This window comes from Mya arenaria, chromosome 13, assembly GCF_026914265.1.
Source record: "Mya arenaria isolate MELC-2E11 chromosome 13, ASM2691426v1".
NCBI classification, from domain to species: Eukaryota; Metazoa; Mollusca; class Bivalvia; order Myida; family Myidae; genus Mya; species Mya arenaria.
The window spans coordinates 58,939,001-58,965,303 of NC_069134.1; the positions used below are offsets into that span (position 1 = coordinate 58,939,001).

Below are 26,303 nucleotides of genomic sequence, written 5' to 3' on the forward strand. Positions count from 1 at the left end.
ACTATCAAATGAATTATTAAAGCTGCACTCTTACAGATTGAAGGTTTGACACCCTTAAAGGGGCGGGGCTTTTTATTTTTTGCCTTTGAACGAGCCAAGTCATGCGAACATGACATTGTAGGGAAACCAGTCATATAAGACTGATGACAAAAAATTAAATCACAGATTTTTATATTTAAGTTCAAAAATTGATGTTTTATGGATTTTTTCTTAAACTGTTAGTAACACTTTTAGCCATAAAACATTAATATTTGGACAGAAATATGAAAATCTGCGATCTGATCTTTTGTCAGCAGTCTTTCATCCATGGTTTGCAGATATTGACGCCAAAATTGTCTCTTTCCAAGACAATAAATAAAAAAGTGTTCAAAACAGTGAATCTGTGAGAGTGCAGCTTTAAATATACAAATAGATATATCAGGGCCTCTCAAAGTGTCCGGCAATTATAATCACGAAACTAAAGTGCAAACTAGGTATACAACATATCCATTAGAAAAGATACAGAAGGAAAGCCAATCTTTGAGATATTTGCCTTTCAAGTAGTGGTGTGATAGTCAACTTTAAAGCTGCACTATCTCAGATTGACAGTTTTCACATTTTTTATTAATTTTTGTCTCAGAATCAGCTGATTTACTGGCATCAATGGTTTCAATTCTGTCATATAATATTTGTCGGTCTGCATGTCTAATTATTTTATAATGAAAATCCAGCCAATTGCCCATGACTACTTTTAACCAAAAAAAACACACAGTTAGCAAATACGAGCAAAGAAATTGACAATACTATAGCAAACCAGAATTGAGTATCTGTTTAGAAAATGACTTTTTTAATCTTATTACTATTATTTCTTTCTGCACCGTTTCCAGATGATAACAGGACTTTAAATAACTGTAAGAAAACCAAATTCACTCACAAGAACTTCCCGTCTTTGTGTCCGGTGCTTTTAAGGCGTTTTTCTGACTCGTTCCGTTCAATTTTCCCATGGTACCAGGGCTGTTTGAGGTGAAGGTCGCGTGAAACCATGACAACTAGATGTTCACGCTGGGATCCTAAAGCTCGCTCCTTGTTTACGCCCTATAAATAGACAGTACAAATGTTTGTGTGAAATCATGACATCTAGATGTTCACCCTGGAATCCTAAAGCTCGCTCCTTGTTTACGCCCTATAAATAGACACTACAAATGTTTGTGAGAAGTCATGACAACTAGATGTTCACGCTGGGATTCTAAATCTTGCTCCTTGTTTACGCCCTATAAATAGACACTACAAATGTTTGTGTGAAATCATGACAACTAGATGTTCACGCTGGGATCCTAAAGCTTGCTCCTTGTTTACGCCCTAAAAATAGACAGTACAAATGTTTGTGTGAAATCATTACAACTAGATGTTCACGCTGGGATCCTAAAGCTTGCTCCTTGTTTACGCCCCATAAATAGACACTACAAATGTTTGTGTGAAATCATGACAACTAGATGTTCACGCTGGGATCCTAAAGCTTGCTCCTTGTTTACGCCCTATAAATAGACAGTACAAATCGTCACCTTAGTGCAAGAACTCAATATCTGCTTCTATATCTATATGCAGTTATTGAGTTATTGCACTAAGGTGACGAAATGTTTGTGTGAAACCATGACAACTAGATGTACACGCTGGGATCCTAAAGCTTGCTCCTTGTTTACGCCCTAAAAATAGACAGTACAAATGTTTGTATTACTTTTTTGCTACATTTCTTTTTCACTCTAAATTGAACATGTGCATATACAGGTCTGACTGCACGTGGTGTTTTCCAAAACCATACGAAAGATCCTTCAACCAAAACTAATATTGCAGATCTGTAACCGTGTCAGGCTTTACATTTATTTAGTGTTCAACATAAATCTTTGTCTAATGAGATGGCTGTAGATTTTAATTTGCCATTACTTTTATTTCAGGAAATGAGCAGTCAGCCGTTATTTATTTTAAACAGGCAAACAGGTGAACTGGAAAATAAAAACAGTGTCTGAAGGACCTAGTGGGTAGTTCATGTCTACCACTAAACAAGTTACTGCTTACTGAGTCGCATCAAACCATTATTTTTTTAAGTACATACTAACAACTTTTTACCATTGCTTAAAGATTAAAAAAGGAAGGATGATGCCTTTGGAAACAGACAAAATACATAAATCATCTCCTTCGTGTTTTCATTTTTATGGCCGATTTTACTGAGACAACAAATTCATTAATATTTGATGCAATAAAAATAATATTTGCTGCAATAAAAATAGGATTTTACTCAAACTACAAACTGATGGAGGTATAAGAAATACTCCTAGGCCTAAAGAACAAGTACTGTGTTTAGGGCAACGTTCTAAAAAATGAGTGGTAGGAAAGGGACTTTCTTTCTTGTTTTGCTTTCAAAACATGATTGCTAAGGTCAATAAATTTAAATTAAAAATCTTAACTACTTTATGTTTTGAATTCTTTTACTTAATAATTTTTACAAAATTTTAATTAAAAATGCATAATATGGAATCCATCCATACAGATATCATATCAATATAATTCCCTTTAAAAAAATAATCTAGGTGTGAGGGGTGGGGGATTGAAGGGAGGGGAGGGGGAAGTGGCGGGAAGGGTCAGGTTGCCGGACACACATATTTTTCCTTTTGTCTTACCTTTATTGAATTAGCTTTTCTGACCAGTTCCTGCTCAAGGTCTGAATATGTCATACCACGGAATGCGACAGGTGCCTGCTGATCTCCACGGTTACATGGGGTCAATAACAGGGTTATCACGCCATCTTTGACCTGCTGGTGATGTGCAATTAGCTCGACTGGCCCTAAAAATTTCTTCCCTGCTGGAATCATGTATGTACCATCTGTCTGCTTCTCAATACTGTAGTGATGTACTCTAAAACAAAAACCATAAAATCCTATAAATAAAGTATTATTTTCAACACGGTCAACTTTTGTATTAAAAGGGACGTTTTCATGGTTTGTAAAACGTACTCTAAATGGAAAAAAAGTATTACAAAATAAAGTGTGGCAAATCATAAGGAGTGTTAAAACTAAGATACTGATAGCAAGAAACTTTCAACAATGGTTCATAGATGCTCAAATATTTTCTTTGAAATCCATAATTTGGAAAACTGTTACACAATTTAGCAAAAGGCTGTAGTGAGATTGGTTGATTTAAATTATCACGTGGTTATACCAATGTATTCAATAAAGGTTAAATTTCAGTCAGCTTATGTACTTGTCCTTGTGCGTGAGGTGAAAGGGAATCAGTTTACTTTTCTTTTGCTAGACTGTACCAGAAACAACTAGGTTTGTTTATACATTTTTTCAAAGAGTAAAATAATTATAATAAGTGTTTTCAGCTACATTCCTAGGAAAACTCATTTTCGATGCCAAAACAGGAGCAAGGACCTTTAAAAGTGGAAAGATATACGTGGATCAACCAATTTTTAATGTCAATGAAATTGAAATGCCTTTATATTTTTTCTCCCAAGCTTAAAAAATGTTTTTCTATATAAGTATGCTTATAAGTGTATGTTTTTAAAATACTTTTTCATTGCCGTTTTACAAATTTGACAGACAAAATCATGCCCTAGCAGGTAATCTTATTAGGGAATATTTTATCCAGAGGCTCATCATGACTTTCTATAAAAGGATCTTTGCTCTGAGCAAAGAAAAATGGGTTCATCTTGAACATGAGTTTAGATTCACATCTGAATATAATAATGCATTTTTTTTATTTAAAATTGATTCCTATTTATACAGAATTTCTTTAAATTTGATGCAACTGAAGGTACTTTCCAATTACAACTGAGCAAGAAATAAAACTTAAGCTCTGGACTCACTTGTTATCATGACACAGGCTGATTGCGTAGTTCCCAAGGGGACTAATACTTTCTCTGAGAAGAAACATGCCCTCTACACAACTGTTATCTTTGAGAATTTCTTCAGCCTCATCTCTCGTGATTCGCCCATAGAAATAAGGGACTGTGGAAGCCTTCATAGGGCCCCCAGACATTTGCCTAGACGGTTGATACGATGCCATTTTCTCACTTTTTCCACTTGTCTCTGGATTCTTGGTGTCACTTTAGGGTGTCATGGTAAAACTGAAAAGAAGAAATAAAAACTGCTTTAAACGTGACATCTTACATGTACAAAAAAAGTCATGTAAATGAATGGTAGGTTGTCTTCTCGACAATCGACTGTCTGACAAGTAACTGTTTAAAGTAATACATGTTCAGCATGTCATGCATTTACTTTTGGTATAACCGAGTTAAATATGAATCCTGGACCTTTCAAAAGTAACATTACCATGTAAAAGTCTCATCAAAACTTCAAACTGATGAAAATCAACACGGAAGTAAAATTTACGTTGGCCGCTTACGTTTTAGTAAACTTTGGAAGGACGACGAATACTTCCACTCAACCAAACATATTTCACTACTAGCCTGTGTTACCTGCCCTTACCATTTCATTAGCCTGGGTTACCTGTCCTTACCAGTTCATTATCTTGTTGTGCAGAGTACGCTGGGAACCAGACAATAGTATCTACTTACAAAGTGTAGTACAGCTAAGCAATATTTGAAAATTGTATATCATCTTTTATGTACATGTAGTTCATTAATTTGCACTGTCTAGATGCATCGTCTCTGATTCAAGGATAATATCTGCTTTTTTGTCTTAGGTTCATTCGCCGTTTGAATGTTTTCTGATAACTTCATATAAACGTCCGGCTTGATTGTATTGATTTTCGCATAATGGCATTTACGCCTATTGCTGAACACATAATGTTTATTTATCAAATGAACTGAATGAGCTCTGAATGGATTTCACTTCTCAAAAAGTGGATTTCACTTCGATTTCAGATCATTTTTTTTTTGGAAAATTGCTCTAACTTCTTCATTTTCTGACCAATTTCAATAAAATTTGAAACATTAACGCTTTAAGAAGCATTTTCCAATATATATACAATGCATTTTATTTATGTATTTAAATAAATGAGTTCTGTGTGGATTTCACTTTTCGAGTGGATTTTCGGTGAAATCAACTGGATGCCTGTATCACCCAGCACCCGTACCGGGTGGTACAGAGTTAGTTACTTACAAATATTTACTTTTCTACTTTTCAGCACAAATGAACGCCCCCGACGAATAATTTCGGCGACCTTAATTCTTATTATGCAAATGTAAGTTTAGCGCATGCTCATTGCATAAACAATTTCAAACGTTACGATGAAAATAGTGTGTAAAAAGACAATCAATAAAAGCAAATATAGAGGAACTCATTTGTATAGGGTTTCCGCGATTTTTTAAAACCCGAATCTATTGATGTGTAAGCTTATGAATACTCGCACTTGGGCCTTGCCCATTCGGCGAGTGCTCCGATAAGGTTGTTAGTCATTTTAGGTTTTTAGAGCATAGTGCAGACAGAATGTAGCCCTGGTTATAGTTACCATGGTTCTTTAACGTGCACCAGTGTATAGCACTGTCACGCGGGACCCCCATCAAACGTCCCTCCATGAAGATGATTAGGATTTTAGTGGTGCGGTGGAAAATCGAACCTGCGGCCCCTGGATTGACAGTAAAGTGTGTTACCACTAGACCTCGGATCCGCAGGAATCCCAATCAGATCCACCCTAGGTATTTTATATTCTTTTGTTGATAGCATCATTTCCTATAGGAAAAACATATGTTTTTCTTTTTTAAAATCATTATGCTGGTGGCGTCATCACTTGTATATCATAAAAGACTTACGAAGGCCATAATGGCCGAAAAAATGTAAGAATGGATTTTTTTTATGTTGAAGTTGATATTATGTTAATATAATTGAGACTCTTAAATATTGAATGTCATTTTTTAAATTTAAATAATCTTTATATCCATTAGTATTTCCGTCTCAATCCATTATGCGTAACGACTAGAAGGTTAGCCTATGGTACATGTAGTATTCACATGGTTCTTGGTGGTGTATGTTCATTGTTTTACACGTTTTAAATTAAACATCAGTTGCCATACGTATGACCATGTGTTTGATTTTATGACCATATGTGTTTGATTTTTTTCAAGTATTTGATATATTTCGGTATTATATGCAGTTTGTTTTTTAAGAATATCAGATTGAGGCTTGTCCCAGAACATTGCCTTAGGCAGCTCCACTTAGGCCTAACAATACGTTTGGTTCGGGTTACCCGGCCAGACCCTACCTACAAAATAGGCGCCGATCCTCCCGTTGTTATAGTATTTTACAAGAATGTTTAATTTTGTGTTTTAATATGTATTTTGAAGAATTAAAAGCTTCATAAGACCACGATAACGACAGTAACGTTCTATGTAGCATAAAGATCATAAAAACATACCTACCCATTGCAACCTTTTTTTAAACCTAATAAAACCATTTTTTTCTAAGCCTTACTATTTATTATTATTGTGAAAACAACGTTCTTTGTTTCTTAATTGATCAAAACTTTGTATATGTTTTCTCCTATGTCCATATTCAATGTCTATTTGAGAAGTATTTTGTAAGGGACTTTACTATTTGAGAAGTATTTTGTAAGGGACTTTATCAAGAGCTGAATCTTTTCCAAAATCTGTAAAGGAAGTAACACGTTCTATTTGGTCATTTCACGTGTTAAGTATCTGGTACCCGGCGTGTCTGCATTCGATTTGTTGACGGGCACCTGTCGCTTCCGCCGCAATTTTAAGCAACCAAGGTCAGATATTATTTTGTTTCAGTAAATATTCAGCCATTCTCGTTCGTTTTGAGCAAAAGTAATCAGTTGAGCTTATTGACGTGTTGATTAACTTTACTTTGATAGTTGTCTCAATTTCAAAATGCACCTACATTAGTTAAACTCACGATCAGTAATCTAGTACAAATGTCATTTCGTTTTGCTGACATGTGTATTCAGCATTTTAAGTCGGACGTTCTTGTACAACAAACAGCGGCATCACATTTGGATATTAATTATTATTGACAATCATTCAGGCTATAACACAAAATGTTTAGTTTTGTCTCCAAATTTTGACGGTGTCTCTGAATTTGAATGTGTCATTTTTGGGTTAGCAAAAGTGGATACTTGTCATCAGGTGCACAGTGTAGTCTAAAATAATAGACGTGTTATACGGGATTCTTTCAAACCCCAACGCCCCTTTTTCGACTTAGAATTTATGTCAAAGTTTGCGTACCACCTCAAATATTTTCAAAATCCGTTGACATCTGGCTTTGAGACTTGCTTGTTCACCATCATGCACATAGGAGGAGGTCACTGTATCAAGCATTTTGACAGAATGAAATCCCTTTTTAGCTCGACTATTCTAAGAATAAGGAGAGCTATACTACTCACCCTGGCGTCGGCGTCACACCTTGGTTAAGGTTTTGCATGTAAGCACCTTTAAGTCATTATCTCAGTAAATACATCAGTTATTGCATTGAAACTTTGGATATGTATTCCCAACTATCTTACATACTAAATTAATGAAGTTAGATAACAATTATTTGAATATAATGCAAATAATAGGCCTTTATTATTCGCTTAGAAATTCTAGTTAAGGTTTTGCATGTAAGCACACATAGGTTAATATCTCAGCAACTACTTGAGGTATTGCATTGATATTTGATACAATGGTACTCAACCATCCAACCTACTAAATTTACAAGTTAGATAACTCTAGTTTGCATTTAATGCAAATAATTGCCCTTTATTATTTGACTTAGAAATTCTGGTTAAGGTTTTGCGTGTAAGCACACATGGGCTAATATCTCAGCAACTACTTGAGTTATTGCATTGAGTATTTATACAATGATAGTCAACCATCCAACCTACTTAATTAACCAAGTAAGATAACTCTAGTTTGCATTTAATGTAAAATAATTGCTCTTTAATATTTGACTTAGAAATTCTGGTTAAGGTTTTGCATGTAACCACATTTAAGTCAATATCTCATCAAGTATATCATGTATTGCATTGAAACATTAGATATGTATTCCCAGATAACAATTATTTGAATATAATGCAAAATATGGGTCTTTATTATTTGACTTTTGCATGTAAGCAAACATAGGTTAATATCTCAGCAATTACTTGATGGATTGCATTGAGACTTTATACAATGATACTCAACCATCTTCTTAAATAACCAAGTAAGATAACTCCAGTTTGCATTAAATTAAAATAATGCCCCTTTTTTATTCGACATAAAAATTCTGGTTATGGTTTTGCATGAAACCACTTTTAAGTCAATACCTCAGCGAATACATCATGTATTGCATTGAAACTTTACACACAGGCTCCCATCTATTTAACCTTCTTATTTAATCAAGTAAGATAACTCTTTCATAATATATAATTTTTGCCCCTTTATTATGCAACTTAGCAATTCTGGTTAACGTCTTGCATGTTTAAAACACACATATGTTAATATCTCAGCAACTGTTTGATGTATTGCATTGAGGCATTATACAATGGTATTCAACCACTCAACTTAATTGAATAACCAAGTTAGATAACTGTATTTTGCAAATAATGGCCCTTAATTATTAGACTTTGAAATTCTCATTAAAATTTTGCATGGAACCACATTTATGTTAATATCTCAGCACACTATGTATTGCATTGAAATCTAATCTAACAGTGATCCATGCGTGTTTCGCCAAAACTTTTCAATCATAACATTGAAAAGTGGCAGAATAGTCGAGCGCGCTGTCTCTGTGACAGCTCTTGTTTGACTAAGAATTTACATTAAAGTTTGCGTACCACCTCAAATATTTTCCAATTCAATTTATGTAAATATCTAAACACATCATTGGTGCATTGAAATCTAATCTAACAGTGGTTCATGCATGTTTCCCCAAAACTTTTCAATCCATTCGCCCAAAAGCGGCAAAATAGTCAAGCCGCTGTCTCTGTGACAGCTCTTGTTTTCATTGTTGTCTGATGTTAAATCGATATCCACGCAAATATTTTTAAAGCTTTTTTGCAACCTGGATTAGTTTTTTTGTCAATCAGCATTTAAAAAGTGTCTATTATATTGGAAGCATTCTAAAAACCTGACAAAATTTCAGGTCTGAAAAGTTGTCCATCTCACTGAAATTCATATTATCTCACCAACTTTGGACAAATGGGTTCAATTCGATCATTGAATTTACCTTGCATAATGAGTGGGGGGTTTTTTAGGCCGAAATTTGGCCTCATTGCCCTCTTCTTTTTTTTGAAGAGCATTGACCTTTTATCATTTAGCAAATGTATCATTTTAGTACCATTTATTGATATGTCTTTAGGTTGGTTGAATTAAAGGTTTGACAAAAAGTTTAACGTTGTATGAATCACATTGAGTATTTTTCCCCTTTTATGCCAAAACAACTCTATTTTTTCCCTATCTAAGGGCCCCGCCATCACAAAAAGCAATGAAATTGTGGAATCCACATGATCCATTAAATATACTACTCTGGGGTCTCAAATCTACATGTATATACCTTTTGTCTACCTTTTGTCGTCTAGGGAACTTCTTTAGCTCTAAAAGGCTAGTAAATCCCTTTAAACTGCTTCGTCTGTAAGTTCTCCGCCTTCGGTATGACTTAATATACTTCAGAAGTATCAAACCGTTTGTTTTTCCAAAGTTTATGAAGACCTGCCTTGAAGGCATTCACTGATGTGGTGTTCACTAATTCATGTGGCAAATTATTCCAAGTTGAAACTGTACGATTGCCGAAAGAATTTTGACGTAATGATTTCCTTGCTTTAGGTTTAAATAATTTCAAATTGTGTCCTCTGGTACCACTATTGTCAGCAAAGGTGAAAAATGTTGTCATACTAATGTCATCAATATTGTGTACTATTCTAAACACTTGAATCATGTCGAATCTTTTCCTTCTAAAGTCTAAAGATGGGAGGTTTAATTCTCGTAGGCGATCATTGTAAGTCAATCCCCTCAAGTCCGGAATTAATCTAGTTGCTCGACTACTCTCATCATACCTTTTATTTCTCATGCAGATGGCACAACAATTAGCAACAGTGGGGCGTTTTACCAACGCCATGTACCGGGTTGGGGCCGTTACAGGTGTTATCAGCGTTGCCTCTGGTTTGGCATACTACCTTGCCTACTACAAACCCAGACAAAAGGTCTTTAACAAGATCAACAAGTGAGTAGAAATTTGATGTTTAAATAACTTCTGTATTACTACTATTTCCTAGTGATAAGAGGCTTGCTTTATATAGAACCACAAGCAGAGTTTTTCTTATCATTTTTCAGTCATGGAAATCTTATTCTTTTAAACTTCCTTGGCAGCAATGTTGGACATTTTCCTCTGAAATTTGGAAGCTTGAGCCTCTAAAATTTCATGAATTTTCCACTATTGTCTAAATTAATACTTAAAATTATATATAAATAATTTAATTTGTAACTTTAAACTGCAAACTTCACAAATGTATTTAAAGAATATAATTTATTTCAATACTTGTGGCCATAAAGTAACATTGACACAAAATTTTGATATTCTGCTCTTCCAGGCCTTCACTTTTGGAAGTTTTCTAAAAAAAAAAGAGGAGGTTTTTGTACTTCCAAGGACTCAATTTTGGAAGTTTTGGCGCACTTTTAGGAAGTAATATACTTCCAAAATTCCTTTAACAGAAGCCCTGTGCTTAGCTTCAAATTTTTTAACAAGCCCTACTATATGAAATTTAGAATATGAGCAAGCCTGAAGGACATTTTACCAGTGCAGAGCTTGTGGGGCTTTGTATTAATTTTTACCACTGTTTTTGGGAATGGGTTTGGGGGAAAGTATATATAGCTAGTGTTGGGAATCGGTTGCAATTTTACTATCGATGATCGGTTCCACTTAAGTAACCGATTATCGATAGTACAATCGGTTCTTAAAATACTAGATAGTACCTGAGTTGTAGTTTTATTTATGTACAGTATTAAACTCTTAATCATTATATGCATATGCCTTATGTCTATGATTGAAGTTATTAAGTGTTGTTGTATAAAAAATAGTTCATTTCCTTGCTCATTGTGGCTTTCATCAGCCATTTTGTTAAAGATAACATCTGAACACTTACTATTTTTTTTTTTTTTTTTTTTTTTTCGTTAATCGATTATAACTAAATCCTATCGATTGTCGCCGATTTCAGGCCCAACCAATCGATTTTCGATTATAATCGATCATCGGAACATCACTATGTATAGCTGTATAAATATGTATTGGCCAGAAAAAGTAAACACACCCACTTAAAGCTACACTCACAGATTGAATGTTTTGACAATTTTTTCTTTTTAGCTTGTCTGATTTTTGAAAAAATGACGTGATATTGTCGTCATTTGGTTGTCATTGTCGTCAGTGATGGTTAAGTTTTGCGTTTAGGTCACTTACATGGACACTATCAAAGCTATCACTTTGGGAACTTGTTCATCTAATACCAGTTTTCACATTGTACCCCAGAGATGCTGAGTCTCACCTGTTTCTTTGTTGTAAAAACATGAATTTTGATGGATTTTGGTTGATTTTGAGAATTGGACATAGCTTCTTTAATTTTTGTTGGATTGATTTCAATTTTTTTCACAGACAATAAATGGATAATGCCTTCAATATATCAAACAGGTTATTGAATCACACATTTGTAAGGCCTAAAAAAAATACATTTGGTTCGGGTTACCCGACCCTACCTACGGAATAGGCGCCGACCTAACCGTTTTTATAGTCAGTTTGAAAAAAAAAAAAATGAAAAACTAAAAAAAAGATTTTTTTTTGTTATCGCTTTACAATATGTAGTTTAAAACCTTAAATGCTTACACAGAAGATAACTTTTTTCCACTTTGATGAAAATGATATTCTTATATAAACCTAAAAAAAAAAAAAGAAGCCTACCTACCCTATCTATTTTTGAAAAGGATGTAACCCTAACCAAACAATTTTTAACCAGGTTTTCAACAAAAACCAGGTTATTAGAATGAGGTTGTCGTTGGGCGGGGGGGCGGGCGGGCGTCAAACATTGGTTTCTGTTCAATAACTTTAATTCGCATTGATAGATATTGATGAAACTTGGTGTGTAGGTAGCTTATGTACAGAGCTAGCTTGGGATTGCTTTTGAGGGGGGTGGGGCTATGGTCAAGGTCACTATTACTTAAAATAGAAAAATGGCCAAGGTCACTGTTACTTAAAATAGAAAAATGGTTTCTGCTCAATAACTTCAGTTAGCATTGACAGATATTGATGAAACTTGGTTTGTAGGTAGCTTATGTGAAGAGCTAGCTTGGGATTGCTTTTGAGGGGGGGCTAAGGTCAAGGTGGCCTGTTACTAAAAATAGAAAAATGGTTTCTGCCCAATAACTTTAGTTAGGATTGATAGATATTGACGAAAGTTGGTGTGTAGGTAGCTTATGTGAAGAGCTAGCTTGGGATTGCTAATGAGGGGGGAGGGGCTAAGGTCAAGGTCACTGTTATTTAAATAGAAAAATGGTTTCTGCCCAATAACTTTAGTTAGCATTGACCGATATTGATGAAACTTGGTGTGTAAGTTGCTTATGTGAAGAGCTAGCTTGGGATTGCTTTTGAGTGGGGAGGGGCTAAGGTCAAGGTCACTATTACTTAAAATAGAAAAATGGTCAAGGTCACTGTTACTTAAAATAGAAAAATGGTTTCTGCCCAATAACTTTAGTTAGCATTGACCGATATTGATGAAACTTGGTGTGTAGGTAGCTTATGTACAGAGCTAGCTTGGGATTGCTTTTGAGGGGGGGGGGGTCAAGGTCGCCTGTTACTAAAAATAAAAAATGGTTTCTGCCCAATAACATAAGTTAGCATAGATAGATATTGGTGAAACTTAGTGTGTAGGTAGCTTATGTGAAGAGCTAGCTTGGAATTGCTTTTGAGTGGGGAGGGGCTATGGTCAAGGTCACTATTACTAAAGATAGAAAAATGGTTTCCGCCCAATAACTTTTAGTTAGGATTGACAGTTATTGATAAAACTTGGTGTGTAGGTAGCTTATGTGAAGAGCTAGCTTGGGATTGCTTTTGAGTGGGGAGGGGCTACGGTCAATGTCACTGTTACTTGAAAGAAAAAAATGTTTTTTGCCAAATAACATTTGATAGCATTGATAGATATTGATTAAACTTGGTGTGTGGGTAGCTTATGTAAAGAGCTAGCTTGGGATTGCTTTTGAGGGGGGTGGGGCTAAGGTCAAGGTCACGGTTACTAAAAATTAAAAAATGGTGTCCGCCCAAGAACTTTAGTTAGCATTGATAGATATTGCTAAAACTTGGTGTGTAGGTAGCTTATGTACAGAGCTAGCTTGGGATTGCTTTTGAGGCGGGTGGAGCTAAGGTCAAGGTCACTGTTACTAAAAATAGAAAAATGGTTTCTGCCCAATAATTTAGTTAGGATTGATAGATATTGACGAAATTTTGTGTGTAGGTACTAGTAGCTTATGTGAAGAGCAAGCTTGGAATTTCTTTTGAGGGGGGTGGGGTCAAGGTCACTGTTACTTAAAATAGAAAGATGGTTTCTGCCTAATAACTTTAGTAAGCATTGATAGATATTGATGAAACTTAGAGCGAAGGTAGCTTATGTGAAGAGCTAGCTTGGGAGGTGGGGTCAAGGTCACTGTTCCTAAAAATAGAAAAATGTTTTTCTGCCCAACAACTTAGTTAGAATTGATGGATAGTGATGAATCTTAGTGTGAATATAGCTTATATGAAGCTGCAGATTGAACTTGCTCATACAACAAATTAATTGGCTATAATTTCTGATTGCCCATAACAAAAAATTGGTTTCGTCGCATTGCGGCGCTTCTAGTTTTTTTTTAGGCCTAAGGTTAGTTTTGTGCTTGGGTCACTTACAAGCAAACTATCAAAGCTATCACTTTCAAACTTTGGAATACCTGTTCACTATCAAATGTACAATATGAAAAAATAAGCCGTAAAAGGATAAAATCAGACGAGGGTTCAGCATACGGCAGTTTCTGTCAGAAAAATTCATCACTCGATTCAAATTGTGAATTCCACAAAATTTGAGAGAATGTGATGATGTTTTTATCTTTAGAATGCAACAAATATTAAATACAAAAAAAGTTTGGGGGTCTGATTTCTTTTTTTTTTCTATTTGATATGTGGTTTTCCTCCCTTCTTTATTTTTTGCAAGAATTAACCTTTTTAATCACCACTGACTAGTTTGTCATTTTAATCGGGTGAGCAATACAGGGCCATTTTGGCCCTTTTGTTTATTTTTTCAAAACGTAACATTCATATTCACATTTGATGGAAAACATACATGTTTAAACAGTGTGAATGGGGCCAAATTTTATAAATTGGTCTGAAAAAATGGACTGAAAGATGTTCTTCTCATTTCAGCCTTTCCCCTGAATTCTTCAAGGAACAGAATGATCGACTAAAGAGATATGGTCTCTCAGCCGGTGGACCGTAAGTTCTCAATTTTTCTTCCTAATGATAGCAGACTTTATTCAGTACTTTTTCGGGTTCTTCATGTGCTCAGTATACCCCATGTCAGGTACAGATTTTAATAATGAAAATTAACTAGCACCTTGTCAATATTTATAACATCACCCTGTTCCCATGAACCAGCACCCTGTTCCTCTTAACAAGCACCCGTTCCCACTTGACCATCACCCTGATCAACTTTACCATGACCCTGTCCCTCTTAACCATCATCCTGTTCAACTTTACCATCACCCTGTCCCTCTCTCCCATCATCCTGTCCCTCTTTACCATCACCCTGTCCCTCTTAACCATCACTCTGTTCCACTTTACCATCACCCTGATCAACTTTACCATCACCCTGTCCCTCTTTACCATCACCCTGTCCCTCTTTACCATCACCCTGATCAACTTTACCATCACCCTGTCCCTCTTTAACCATCACCCTGTCCCTCTCTCCCATCACCCTGTCCCTCTCTCCCATTACCCTGTCCCACTTTACCATTATCCTGTCCCTCTTTACCATCACCCCGTCCTTCTCTCCCATCACCCTGTCCCTCTTTACCATCACCCTGTTCCTCTGTACCATTATCCTGTCCCTCTTTACCATTACCCTGTCCTTCTCTCCCATCACCCTGTCCCTCTTTACCATCACCCTGTTCCTCTTTACCATCACCCTTTCCCTCTTTACCATCACCCTGTCCCTGTCTCCATTCACCCTGTCCCTCTTAACATTCACCCTGTTCCTCTTTACCATCAACCTGTCCCTCTTTACCATCACCCTGTTCCTCTTTACCATCACCCTGTCCCTCTTTACCACCCCCTGTCCCTCTTTACCATCACCCTGTCCCTTTTTACCATCACCCTGTTCCTCTTTACCATCAAGCTGTCCCTCTTTACCATCACCCTGTCGCTCTTTACCATCACCATGTCCCTCTTTACCACCCCCTGTCGCTCTTTACCATCACCATGTCCCTCTCTTTTTCTCCCATCACCACTAGTCGAGCTTGCTGTCTTTGTGACAGCTCTTGTTTAAACAATTCTTGAATGAAATAATGCACTATTGGTGTAAATATAAGTAATGAATTGCAGGATTGAAGTCCTTCTGACTCCACACTTTGACCAGCCCTATGGCATTCGTTCAGTACACTCAAAGAGTTAGACCCACTTTCCGTTTCCCTCCACGGATTTTCGCTATCGCAGCCACCACAATTATTTTATCGACTGTCCGCATTCCTCGGAGTTTGAATTTAAGGCCGTCGGAGGGTGATCAGTCGACCGAAGAATAACGAACGCGACGTTCCTCGGAGGGGTTAACTCCTCGAAACTCTGGGGACACTTGATAAAAATCTACTCTGAAGTTTTTTATTTTTATTAAAATTTTCAACCGATTACGACGGCTCCAGGAATTTCTATTATTCTTTTTCCTCTGCCCGTTCTGAATGAAATTAGCTTTCAGTCGTATTTCACTATTTGCACATGCATCTTATAAACCTGTTTTTGCTAATGACTGAATACATTGATATACACATTTCATCCGAGAAAGGCTAGGTAATACATTTTCGGAAAATCAGAAGGTCAAACACGCGTTCAAAGTTCACAGCGCATGGTTTTGAAGGCCTTCTTGCCTCGTTTTCTGTGGAAAATTTTATTAAACGACATAGCTATTTTTAACCACCAATAATAAATACTATATTCTACATTGTATTGACGTCAGAGGTCATGGTTCAGAATCATGTAAATAGTCTGCTGCTTTATGATGCAATAAAATTAGTGGCAATACTTTAATGATTCAATGTTTATAATTCAAGACAATATTCAATTGGCATTTATGGACACAAATACAAATTAAACGTTGGTACATGTAAGAATCTTTTACGCTTAACAATGTGCATTAGCATAAAAATAAATAACTTCTAGAAATAAGAATGATTTCTTGCTTATCTGATTTGACTCGGAGTTCCGCAGCGGGATCATAAAATCGTACAATTCTCAACGCTATCGTTCATACTATACTCGGTGGTAAGCCAGCCACTCGGAGGATCTCTGGAGGGATTTTAGCGAGGGCAACAGTTTTACCATCGGAGGAAAACCGCGATCGACTTTATCCCTCAAAATGAGCGAGGAAAGTGGGTCTAACTTGTTGAGTGTACTGTACCCCAAATAATGACATCAATTCTGCAATTCATTCCTTAAATATACAGTCAATGCAAAATTAAGTTAAATTAAGTAAAAATGTATTTTTTGCTGGAACTTTTTTGTGCGTAGTGAAAATAAATGCTAATGGATATGTGATCGCTGTGGTTGTCATGGATATGCGCGCAGTGATTCAGATTATGTTAATAGTCATATCAGTCTTAAAATAGTTCTGAGGAGACTGAGAGGCATTTTTCTTTAAAGGTGCATTATGGCAACATTTGAAGTGAGAAATTACTAATTAGCATTCAAATTATTGCCACAAGACAAGGTTTCCATGATGCTACAGACAACAGTTTTCAGTAATGTGATGACCATTAAAAGAGTCCCATATATGTTCTTGTTTTATCTTTGCCTGTGGGCAAGATAAGAATTTCTAGCATGGTTAAATTTTTGGTTAGATCTACTTATCTGAGGTGGGAGAAAAATTGTTATACATAGCATCGTGTGACATTTACAATTGGATTTTATTTTAAATGTTTTTAGGCCACCCATTCCAGACAGTGTAATCGAGAATATCAAAAAAAATCTCAGCCAAACACCCGTAGAAAAATTGAAGATTGCAGCTCGAGGAGCATTAACATATGATTTGTTGAAAGCTAGTGGTGCTGAGGAGAATGTCCTGCAAGAATATATGGAACTAGTGGTGAATTGTGATAAGTATGTTTATTTTATTTATTTTATTTATTCATGACCTCCCTTCCAAATGTCGAAGCTACATAATTTCAAATTTTCAGTTGCAAAGTTTTTAGAAATCAGTATTGGTAGTTTCACCACATATTTTTTTTTTTACAAAATGCTGAAGTTTCAATTTTTGTATTTACAATTTCTGACTGTTCGGCATTTTTGCTTCACTGTGAGATGTCCAATAAGTGCTCAACATTTCAATCACACGATGCAACACCATTTTCTCATTGGACTATTTACTCAGTTTGCTTTTAGATGTGGCCCCTCTTTATGATTTGAGTGTTGTGAAAATTCAAAAATAGAAAAAATAAAGCTTAAGCATTCTGAAGTGAGGTATCTTTTGGTTGTGAGTTTAACAAAACCACAATATGATAAATAAGCCATGATTTCTTTTGAAAATTTCAGGGCTTTTTCACCAAAAATTGTGAAGAGGCCTAGCCTTTTCATTTTGTAAAAATTTTAATGTGTGAAATACTGCAAATTGGGAATTTAAAGCATGTAAACGCCTCTTTTTGGGAAATTCACTTATGTGTATTGAAGACAACTATTTAACACAGGTCAATAAACATGTATCTATATGAAACTTGGAGCTCATGTTACAAGAAAACATGCCCATATCTTGCATGTGGGTATCCTTCTAGCTGATTTTTTTTTTAATTATGACCTCTTTGATTTGAAATCTTTACAAACACTCCACAGGGCCTAACTTAAAAAGGCTATAATGTATCGACTTCAAATTAATACACATGTAGATCTAATTGAGGGTGAAATCATGTATGTGACTTCTCTTTTTAAACACGACGTAATGGCAAGAGAGGGAGAGAGATATTACTGGGTCCTCGAATAACATTTATTTAATAGAGTACAAATCATTATCTGATTGATGCAACTGATGGTGACAATTAAATCACATATAAGAGTTTTTTAGCTCGACTATTCGAAGAATATGGAGAGCTATACTACTCACCCAAGCATCAGCATCGACATCACACCTTGATTAAGGCTTTGCATGTAAGCACACATAGGTTAATATCACAGCAACTACTTGAGGTATTGCATTGAGACTTTATACAATGGTACTTAACCATCCAACCTCCTAATTTACCAAGTAAGATAACTCTAGTTTGCATTAAATTCAAATAATGTCCCCTTTTTTATTCGACATAGAAAGTCTGTCAAGGTTTTGCATGTAACCACTTTTAAGTCAATACCTCAGCGAATACATCATTTATTGCATTGAAACTTTACACACAGGCTCCAAACCATTTAACCTTCTTATTTAATCAAGTAAGATAACTCTATCTTTCATATTATATAATTTTTGCCCCTTTATAATGCGACTTAGAAATTCTGGTTAAGGTCTTGCATGTTAGCACAGGATAATTTCTCAGCAACTACTTGATGTATTGCATTGAGACTTTATACAATGGTATTCAACCACCCAACCTAATTGAATAACCAAGTTAGATAACTGTATTTTACTGATAACAGTGATCCATGCATGATTCGCCAAAACTTTTCAATCCTTACACTGAAAAGCGGCGGAATAGTCGAGCGCGCTGTGTCTGTGACAGCTCTTGTTAAATTTATTATTTGCTCTTTCCACACAATCGTTTTAGCAGCAATGATTCTGGTCCTTTTTGGCTTCAATGTCAGTCATTAGCCAGGTATTTCATCACAGCACATTGAATGGCTTTAAGGAACACAACCGAAACCATTTGATTGTAAACAGAACGCAAACCTGAAGAAAAACAACAAATCTTATTTAAGATATATGTCTAATATCATATTGTAACATTAAAATATGATATGATAACATATATTAGCGAATGGGCTTGATGACTGTTTAATACTTAACAATCAACGAAGTCGCGAAAAAATGTGACAAACTGATAATATGCTTCAATGCGCGGCAATTTCGGTAAATTTATGCAAGAAATATTTTCTACTTCTATAAATTAATATATACTTCAAAAAACATCAAATCCACTCTGTACCTTATATCGCATTCCACCACTGAAAATTGATAATCTCGAATAAATAGCCCTCTGTTATCGGCGATACTCACGTTACATCATCTAAGGGCAGATAATTTTAAACACAGTATAATTAAAAGGGTAAAAGTTGACAATTTCCGGCTTTTTCCCCGAGGCCGAATTTAAACGAATGCTACTCGGGGGCCTTTGGAACAGATCTATTGGAAATAGCCGAAAATTATATGGCATGCTTCTTATGTAACCCTCAAAAATAAACAAATTTTATGGTAAAATTTTGAAGTTAGAACTTCTTTTTTGGGAAAAAATTATCTAGAAATTGGGAAAAAATGCCATTTTTCGCATTTGTGAAGTATCAGAAATTTGGCCCCTTGCAAAAAAGGTGAAAAAGCCCTGAATTTACAAATAGATAATTGTGTACATTAACAAAACAAGGGTTTCCAGCGAATAACTTTTGTTTTGTAATAACATCTGAAGAGCTTTTGGGTCCGTTCCTGTAAAGGTCAAGCTTAACATTACAGAAAGTAGAAATTTGGCTTCTGGCAATCAATTTGAGTTTCATTTATCATATGGACTTCAAACTTGGTATTTAGTTAGAAAATCTTTGAAGAAATCTCTTGAGAATGTTTTTGGTTCTGTTCCATTAAAGGTCAAGGTCACTGTTACTAAAAAAAAAATATTTCCAGCAAATTGTTATAGTTTCTTTAATCATATGAACAACCAAATCAGTATATATAAAAGAACATGTGGAGAGCTCACTTTCCAAATAGAGTTTAACCTGTTGTATTGAATAATTTTAGTTAGCCTTAACTTATAATGACCAAACTTGGTATATAGGAGAAGTTAATGGAGATCTTTTATGGGATTATATTTGGGCCCTGAGGGTTAAGGTCACTGCTATGAAAAATAGAAAAACTGTGGGGACTGAAAAACTATAATTAGGGTTGACACATTCACACCATACTTGGTATATAAGAAGAGTTCATGGAGACCTCTCATGGGATTGCATTTGGGTTCCCAAGAGTCAAGGTCAAGGTTAATGTTGCTAAAAAAGAAAAACAGTTGAAACTGAATCTCACAACAAAGGCTGAATTTCTTTAGTTAAGCGTTGAAAACCTGATTTCATCCCATTGCGGTGTTCCTTTTTGTGGTTTTTAGCTCTACTGGCCAAAGGCCAGAAAAGCTTATGCGATGGTAATGTGTACGTAGGATGTGCATCCGTGAGTCTGTGCGTCTGTAAACAATTTTTTGTTATTTCGATGAAACTTACGATTGTACAGTATTTAGATATCAAATAGAGCTTGGTTCCTTTCTAAAATCAGGCAAATTCGCCCATGCATGCCTAGATTATGGGCCTTGAAAGTTTTAAAGAAATGCTATTTTTAGTTAACCTTTTTTTAGCCAGGTCTGCATGAGTGAATTCTATTTTTAGCCAAGTTTACATACATGTAAAGTCAAGTCTAGGATTAAGAGAGACAATTTGCTTTATGGTTCTGCAGTAGATTTTGTGAATTACTCTGCCTTGTTCTTGTTGAAAGCCCAAAGGCAATTTTTTAGCTCTAAGTGTCTGTAGTTCGCGCATTCATCTTAACAAAATTGGTTGTGAATGTTTGTTTAAGTTATGCACCTTGGGTCATTACTGGCAACGCCCAGGGCTCACAAATTTGGTAAACTTAAATTGGGAACGGTTTGAAAATCATTTTGTGTGTTGTGCATCCATCTCAGCACAATTGCTTGTGAATGTTTGTTCAAATTATGCCCCTGGGGTCTTTACTGGCCATCCCCGGGAGTTCACATGTTTGGTATACTTAAATTGGGAATTTTTTTTTTGTTTGAAAATCTTTTTGTCAGAACCAGCTTTGCAAACACTTGCTATTTTGAATAAGGCACCACAAGGCTCAAAATATGCCCCTGGGGCCAAAGCTGGCCCCACCCCTTTTGACCTTTTTTCTTATTCTTAAAGGGGCTGTCTCACGTATGATAAAATAGCGAATAAAAAAGAAAATTGTTGAAAACTGACAATCTTGGCATGGATGTGTACAATGCATTGAAACTTACTAACTGAAGTACCACATAGTTTACAATTTATTTAAGTTTAGTAGATATTTCGTATTTTTCAATTAAAAAAGATTAATGGGTATGTCTACCAGGTAGAATTCATTCCTTATGCGTGATTGGCTATTCGATGTTATCACGTGATATATATCCAAGTTAGGTATATAGCTTAAGTATTCCAACCTTTGGAGTAAGCCTTTGTTGCACAGTGTATACAACACTGGACTGCACTTTTGGCATAGTTTAAAAACATCAACAAAAAAAAGAATGGGATTTTTTCTCTTGAAAAAATATTTCATATCTTGCTAGGGGAATCAGACCCATAAGAACTATAGAAAAAGTGTTGACACCACATTTTAAGCTGCCTCAATCATTAATTATGATCATTGCTTTGAATGCTTCGTGAACAAGTTACATCCCTTTCTAAATAAATGTAAACAAGCAAATGTTTTTTCCTAATTTATTTCTCTGAAGAGCCAATTTCAGCCTGAAATCATCTTCTGAAAATATGTCAAAATTTTATTACTGTTTTTAAGACGCGTCTTATAATCAGTCATTTACGGTATCTTATTTCTTTACAGGAAGGCACTTGATAGCATTGACCGAGAGCTTGGATTAGACAAAGAGTTTTCTGATGCTTCTTGGACCACCATAGCTCAGAATATGAAAGAATTGAAGGGTGCAAGCAAAGGCCAATTCGACATGTTCATCGCCAGGTTGAACAACAAGTACAGTAGTATTTTGTTACTATCACCTTGTCTATTCTTCAAGGAAAAGAATTCTGATTGGCTTGTGTTGTCAGTTGTGGAAGAATTATGAGAATTCTGTAATCTTGGAGGTAAAACAAAACCCAGTCTAAAAAAAAGTGCTGAAAGATATTTTGCAAATTTCGTGAACTTGGTCGTAAAAATAAAAAAAATAAGATATAATGCAGAATTCTGTAAACTTGGACGGTATGATAAAACATAAACATATATTTTTCAAATTCTGTAACCTTGGAAGTAAGACATTAACCAGTGAAAGATACTTTTGGTAATTCTGTTTTATTGGACTTAAAAAATGTTACCTTGAACCTTAAGCATAAACCAGTCGAAGATATTTTGCAAATTCTGTCAACTTAGACATAAAACAAAACCCAGTCCAAGATATAATGCAGAATATGTAACCTTGGGCGCAGAACATTTACCAGTGAAAGTTATTTTTACTGATAATTAAACTTGGAGGTAAAACATTAACCAGTTAAAGATACTTTGCAAACTCCATTACCTTGGACATAAAACAATAACCAGTCAAAGATACTTTGCAAATTCCATTAACTTGGATGTAAAACAATAACCAGTCAAATGTACTTTGCAACTTCCGTAAACTTGGCGTAAAACATTAACCAGTCAAAGATACTTTGCAAATTCCATAAACTTGGACGTTAAACATTAACCAGTCAAAGATACCTGCCAATTCTGTGAACTTGGACAGAAAATGTTAACCAGTCACAGATATTTTGCACATTTATTTTTACTCGAGTGTTAAACAAAAACCAGTCAAAGATATTATGCCAAATCTATAATCTTGGACATAAAACAAGAACTAGTCACAGATATTATGCAAATGCCATGAACTCAGACGTAATTGTTGACACAAAACATTTATTAGCCAGTCAAAGATATTATGCAGAATCCTTAACTGTGGACATAAAACAAAAACCACTCAAAGATATTATGCAAATTTCATTAACTTGGACGTAAAACATAAACCAGTCAAATAGAGTAACATATACTTAGTATGCATGTTTCAAAAAAGCATAAATCATGTGAAGCAAGGCTCTTTGCTGTCTACGATCAATTATGAGATAATGCTCTTGTAAAGGTCAAGAAAACTTGTATATAAAGTTAGAGTGACCCCCCCCCCCCCCCCCCCCCATGAGTTTGCTGATTTAAAAAAAAGGACTTGTGTTGATTTGGTTCGGCATCTGATAAACATTTAAGACTATGTATTTCCATGCTTGAGAGTGTAAGATAGGATCATCCCAACTTGAGCTTAGGGTGTTTTGAAGTAACGGGCTTTACCCAGTTACCGCAGAACACCCTGTACAAGGGTTGGAAGGAACCTATGTTACACAAGCAGCCTCGGTAGATGCTTTTTCTCCCACCTCTGGTAAATAAACGAAATATGAAAAAAATGTATTTTCATTAGTATTTAACATATTGGTTCTTTCAAGCATATATTTTTTTGTGTAGAGGTATCATTTCTTTGAAATATTGACCAAAAAAATATTAACACATCAAAATATTGGGATCGATCTGGGCGCGGGTCGAACCGACACCCAACCCTACCACACTAAGTTTTTGGACGTATTACAATCTTCTGCCAATTAGAAGATATCGAGTGTTAATCATAGCGAAACAAAGCAGCTGGTCGCGTTAATCTGATGGTTATTTTGTCCCTTTTATTCAGGGATGTGATTTGTCCGCGGATTCACGGAATTCCGCAGAACTAATGGCCCCATAAATATTTTTTTTTTAGCTGATTAAAAAAGATACTAGTGTGCTTATGGCTGTTAGAGTTGATATCCCAGTTTGCTTCAAATCTAAAGCCAGAAGAACCCTCAAAAGAGCTTCTAAAAAGCCAGTTTTTCTTCTACGGCAGTGTGCTTTTGACCCCAAAAGTGCCCCAAGAACCCATGGCAGAAATGGTTTCAGCCCCCCAGCAGCCAGTTCAATCACATCCCTGTTATTGGAAGTTGAGGGATTTGTGAAAGACAATCCTGGGTTGTGTATTAAATTTTGACTGACTTACCTGTTTTGGATCGAAAATATGGAAAACATTCAGACTAATTTTTTAACATTTTTCTGTTACTAAAGTCGGTCCAGTCTGGTCAAAATAATTCCAGAACGTAAATTTATCGGTCTTTAGAAGCTCTCACTATTTTCTCAAGAACTCTCGAAAAGAATATATAGTAATAGATGCAACATACCTTGAATAATTTAAATACCAATTTATACAATTATCATACCTCACTTGAATAACTTAACTACCAATTTATACAATAATCATACCTCCATGTCCCCTAACTGGTTCTTTGGCTTGAGCATTGAAGATGCAGAGCACTTCCTATTTAGATTTAATTGGTTAACTAGTTATCCCTTGAAACTAGACTATACCACTGGTTTTCTTATGTTGTTCATACATGTACCTTTCGGACCAGCCTGATTGTCCATAAATACCATATATTATATGTTGAAACATTAACCATATCTTTTAATATGCATATATTTTTCAGTGATTTTTTTTTTTTTTTTTTTTGGAAGTGTTTCCACTGCCTGTGTCATCCAAATTGGGAAAATTCACGACTTTAGGAAAATACCAAATCTTGTTAAGATACGTCATATTATAGGATATTTTTTGAGTTTTTTAATGCAAACAATATACTGTATTAGAGCTGGCCTTGCAAAGATCTTGTTTATTTTTCAAGAAATACAAATGCTTTTTTATTGATCAACGTAGTGACCCCCTTAACTTTTAAACAGCTTTCAGCCATCTTTACAATCAGTGAAGTTAATCATGAACCTAACTCAATGAACTAAAATGAAGTTTAAAAACCATATTAACTAATGTGATGGTTTCTGATTTTTAGGGAATGTCTGAAACCAACAAACGAAGAAGTGAAGGCTGGCTTGGCAAGAGTTAAAGCTGGAGAGGAGTACGCAGATGTCATCAGAGATATGGTTCGCACCAAACGCAAGGAAGTTCAGGAGAAAGAAATGGCAGCACAACAATAGGTTTAAGGTTGCTGTTGACTGGATAATCATTTAATCTTGTGACAAGTTTCTCTTCAATTTTAGATATGAAAACACAAATGAAAAATTTGATTAGAGTTGAATCAGTGTTACTAAAATATTTGGGAGCAAAGACTTACAGAATTGTTTGTGGTTGTTATTAAGACATATAAATATGGGACTTGCATAGAATCTATGTATACCCAAATTTAAAGAACTTGTATTGTTAGGAATTGGTTTCTGTGACAGATGTCAATAAAATATTTATATGACATATATCTTGTGTTTTATTTTAAAGCTGCACCAGATCTACCATTTTTACAACTATTTTATTTTTTGTCTTGGATTGAGCTAATTTTTGCATAAATATCTTCTAACTAATTGTAAAAGATTGCTGACAAAAGATCAGATCGCAGATTTGCATATTTCCTTTCGAATATTAATGTTTTATGGCTTAAACCGTTACTAATGGTTTTAAACAAAATGCATAAAACATTATTTTTTGAACTTAAATATAAAATTCTGCAATCTAAAAAAATTTCAGCAGTCTTATATAAAAGTTGTCATAACATTTAATCTGTGAGAGTGCAGCTTTAATACATGTATACCTGTGTAAAACAAATTTTTCAACTCATGTGATCAAAAGTTAAGCTTTGTCATTATGATCTTCAGTTATGTGTTATTGCAAGGGTTTGAAGGAATGGAGACCTACAGGCGCAATCCACACAGCGGTTACTTACGTTTGCCGTACAGTAATAACTGCCACCACGCATGTCATGTGATGATGATCAAACTCTACACAGTGGTTACTTCCCTTTGCCGTACAGTAATAACTGCCACCACGCATGTCATGTGATGATGATCAAACTCTACACAGTGGTTACTTCCCTTTGCCGTACAGTAATAACTGCCACCACGCATGTCATGTGATGATGATCAAACTCTACACAGTGGTTACTTCCGTTTGCCGTACAGTAATAACTGCCATTACGCATGTCATGTGATGATGATCTAACTCCACACAGAGGTTACTTCCCTTTGCCATAGAAATCACAACCACCATGCATGTTATGTGATGATGATCAAACTCCATACAGTGGTTTCTTCCCTTTGCCTTAGAAATCACAACCACCACGCATGTCATGTGATGATGATCAAACTCCATACAGTGGTTT

The 26,303-nt window shown here is 35.4% G+C and overlaps 2 protein-coding genes across 3 annotated transcripts in view; one reads left to right on the top strand and one right to left on the bottom strand.

Annotated features, from left to right (window-relative positions):
* LOC128213363 (tyrosine-protein kinase SYK-like) overlaps positions 1-4,428 on the bottom strand; it is a 40,523-nt gene extending 36,095 nt beyond the window's left edge. For both annotated transcript variants that reach the window (XM_052918993.1, XM_052918994.1), the window contains exons 1-4: positions 4,308-4,428; positions 3,842-4,102; positions 2,655-2,889; positions 914-1,074 (exon numbers count right to left, since the gene is read on the bottom strand). In XM_052918993.1, the coding sequence (XP_052774953.1) occupies positions 914-1,074; positions 2,655-2,889; positions 3,842-4,041 (596 nt within the window). In that variant the 5' untranslated portion in view covers positions 4,042-4,102; positions 4,308-4,428. The remainder of the gene's footprint in view (positions 1-913; positions 1,075-2,654; positions 2,890-3,841; positions 4,103-4,307) is intronic.
* A 2,203-nt stretch (positions 4,429-6,631) lies between these two features.
* On the top strand, positions 6,632-25,400 carry LOC128214427 (uncharacterized). The gene is made up of 6 exons (XM_052920894.1): positions 6,632-6,705; positions 9,985-10,133; positions 14,340-14,408; positions 17,106-17,279; positions 21,937-22,083; positions 24,987-25,400. The coding sequence occupies exons 2-6, from the start codon at positions 9,985-9,987 to the stop codon at positions 25,129-25,131; spliced, it is 684 nt and encodes a 227-aa protein (XP_052776854.1). The 5' UTR covers positions 6,632-6,705; the 3' UTR covers positions 25,132-25,400.
* The last annotated feature ends 903 nt before the right edge of the window (positions 25,401-26,303 follow it).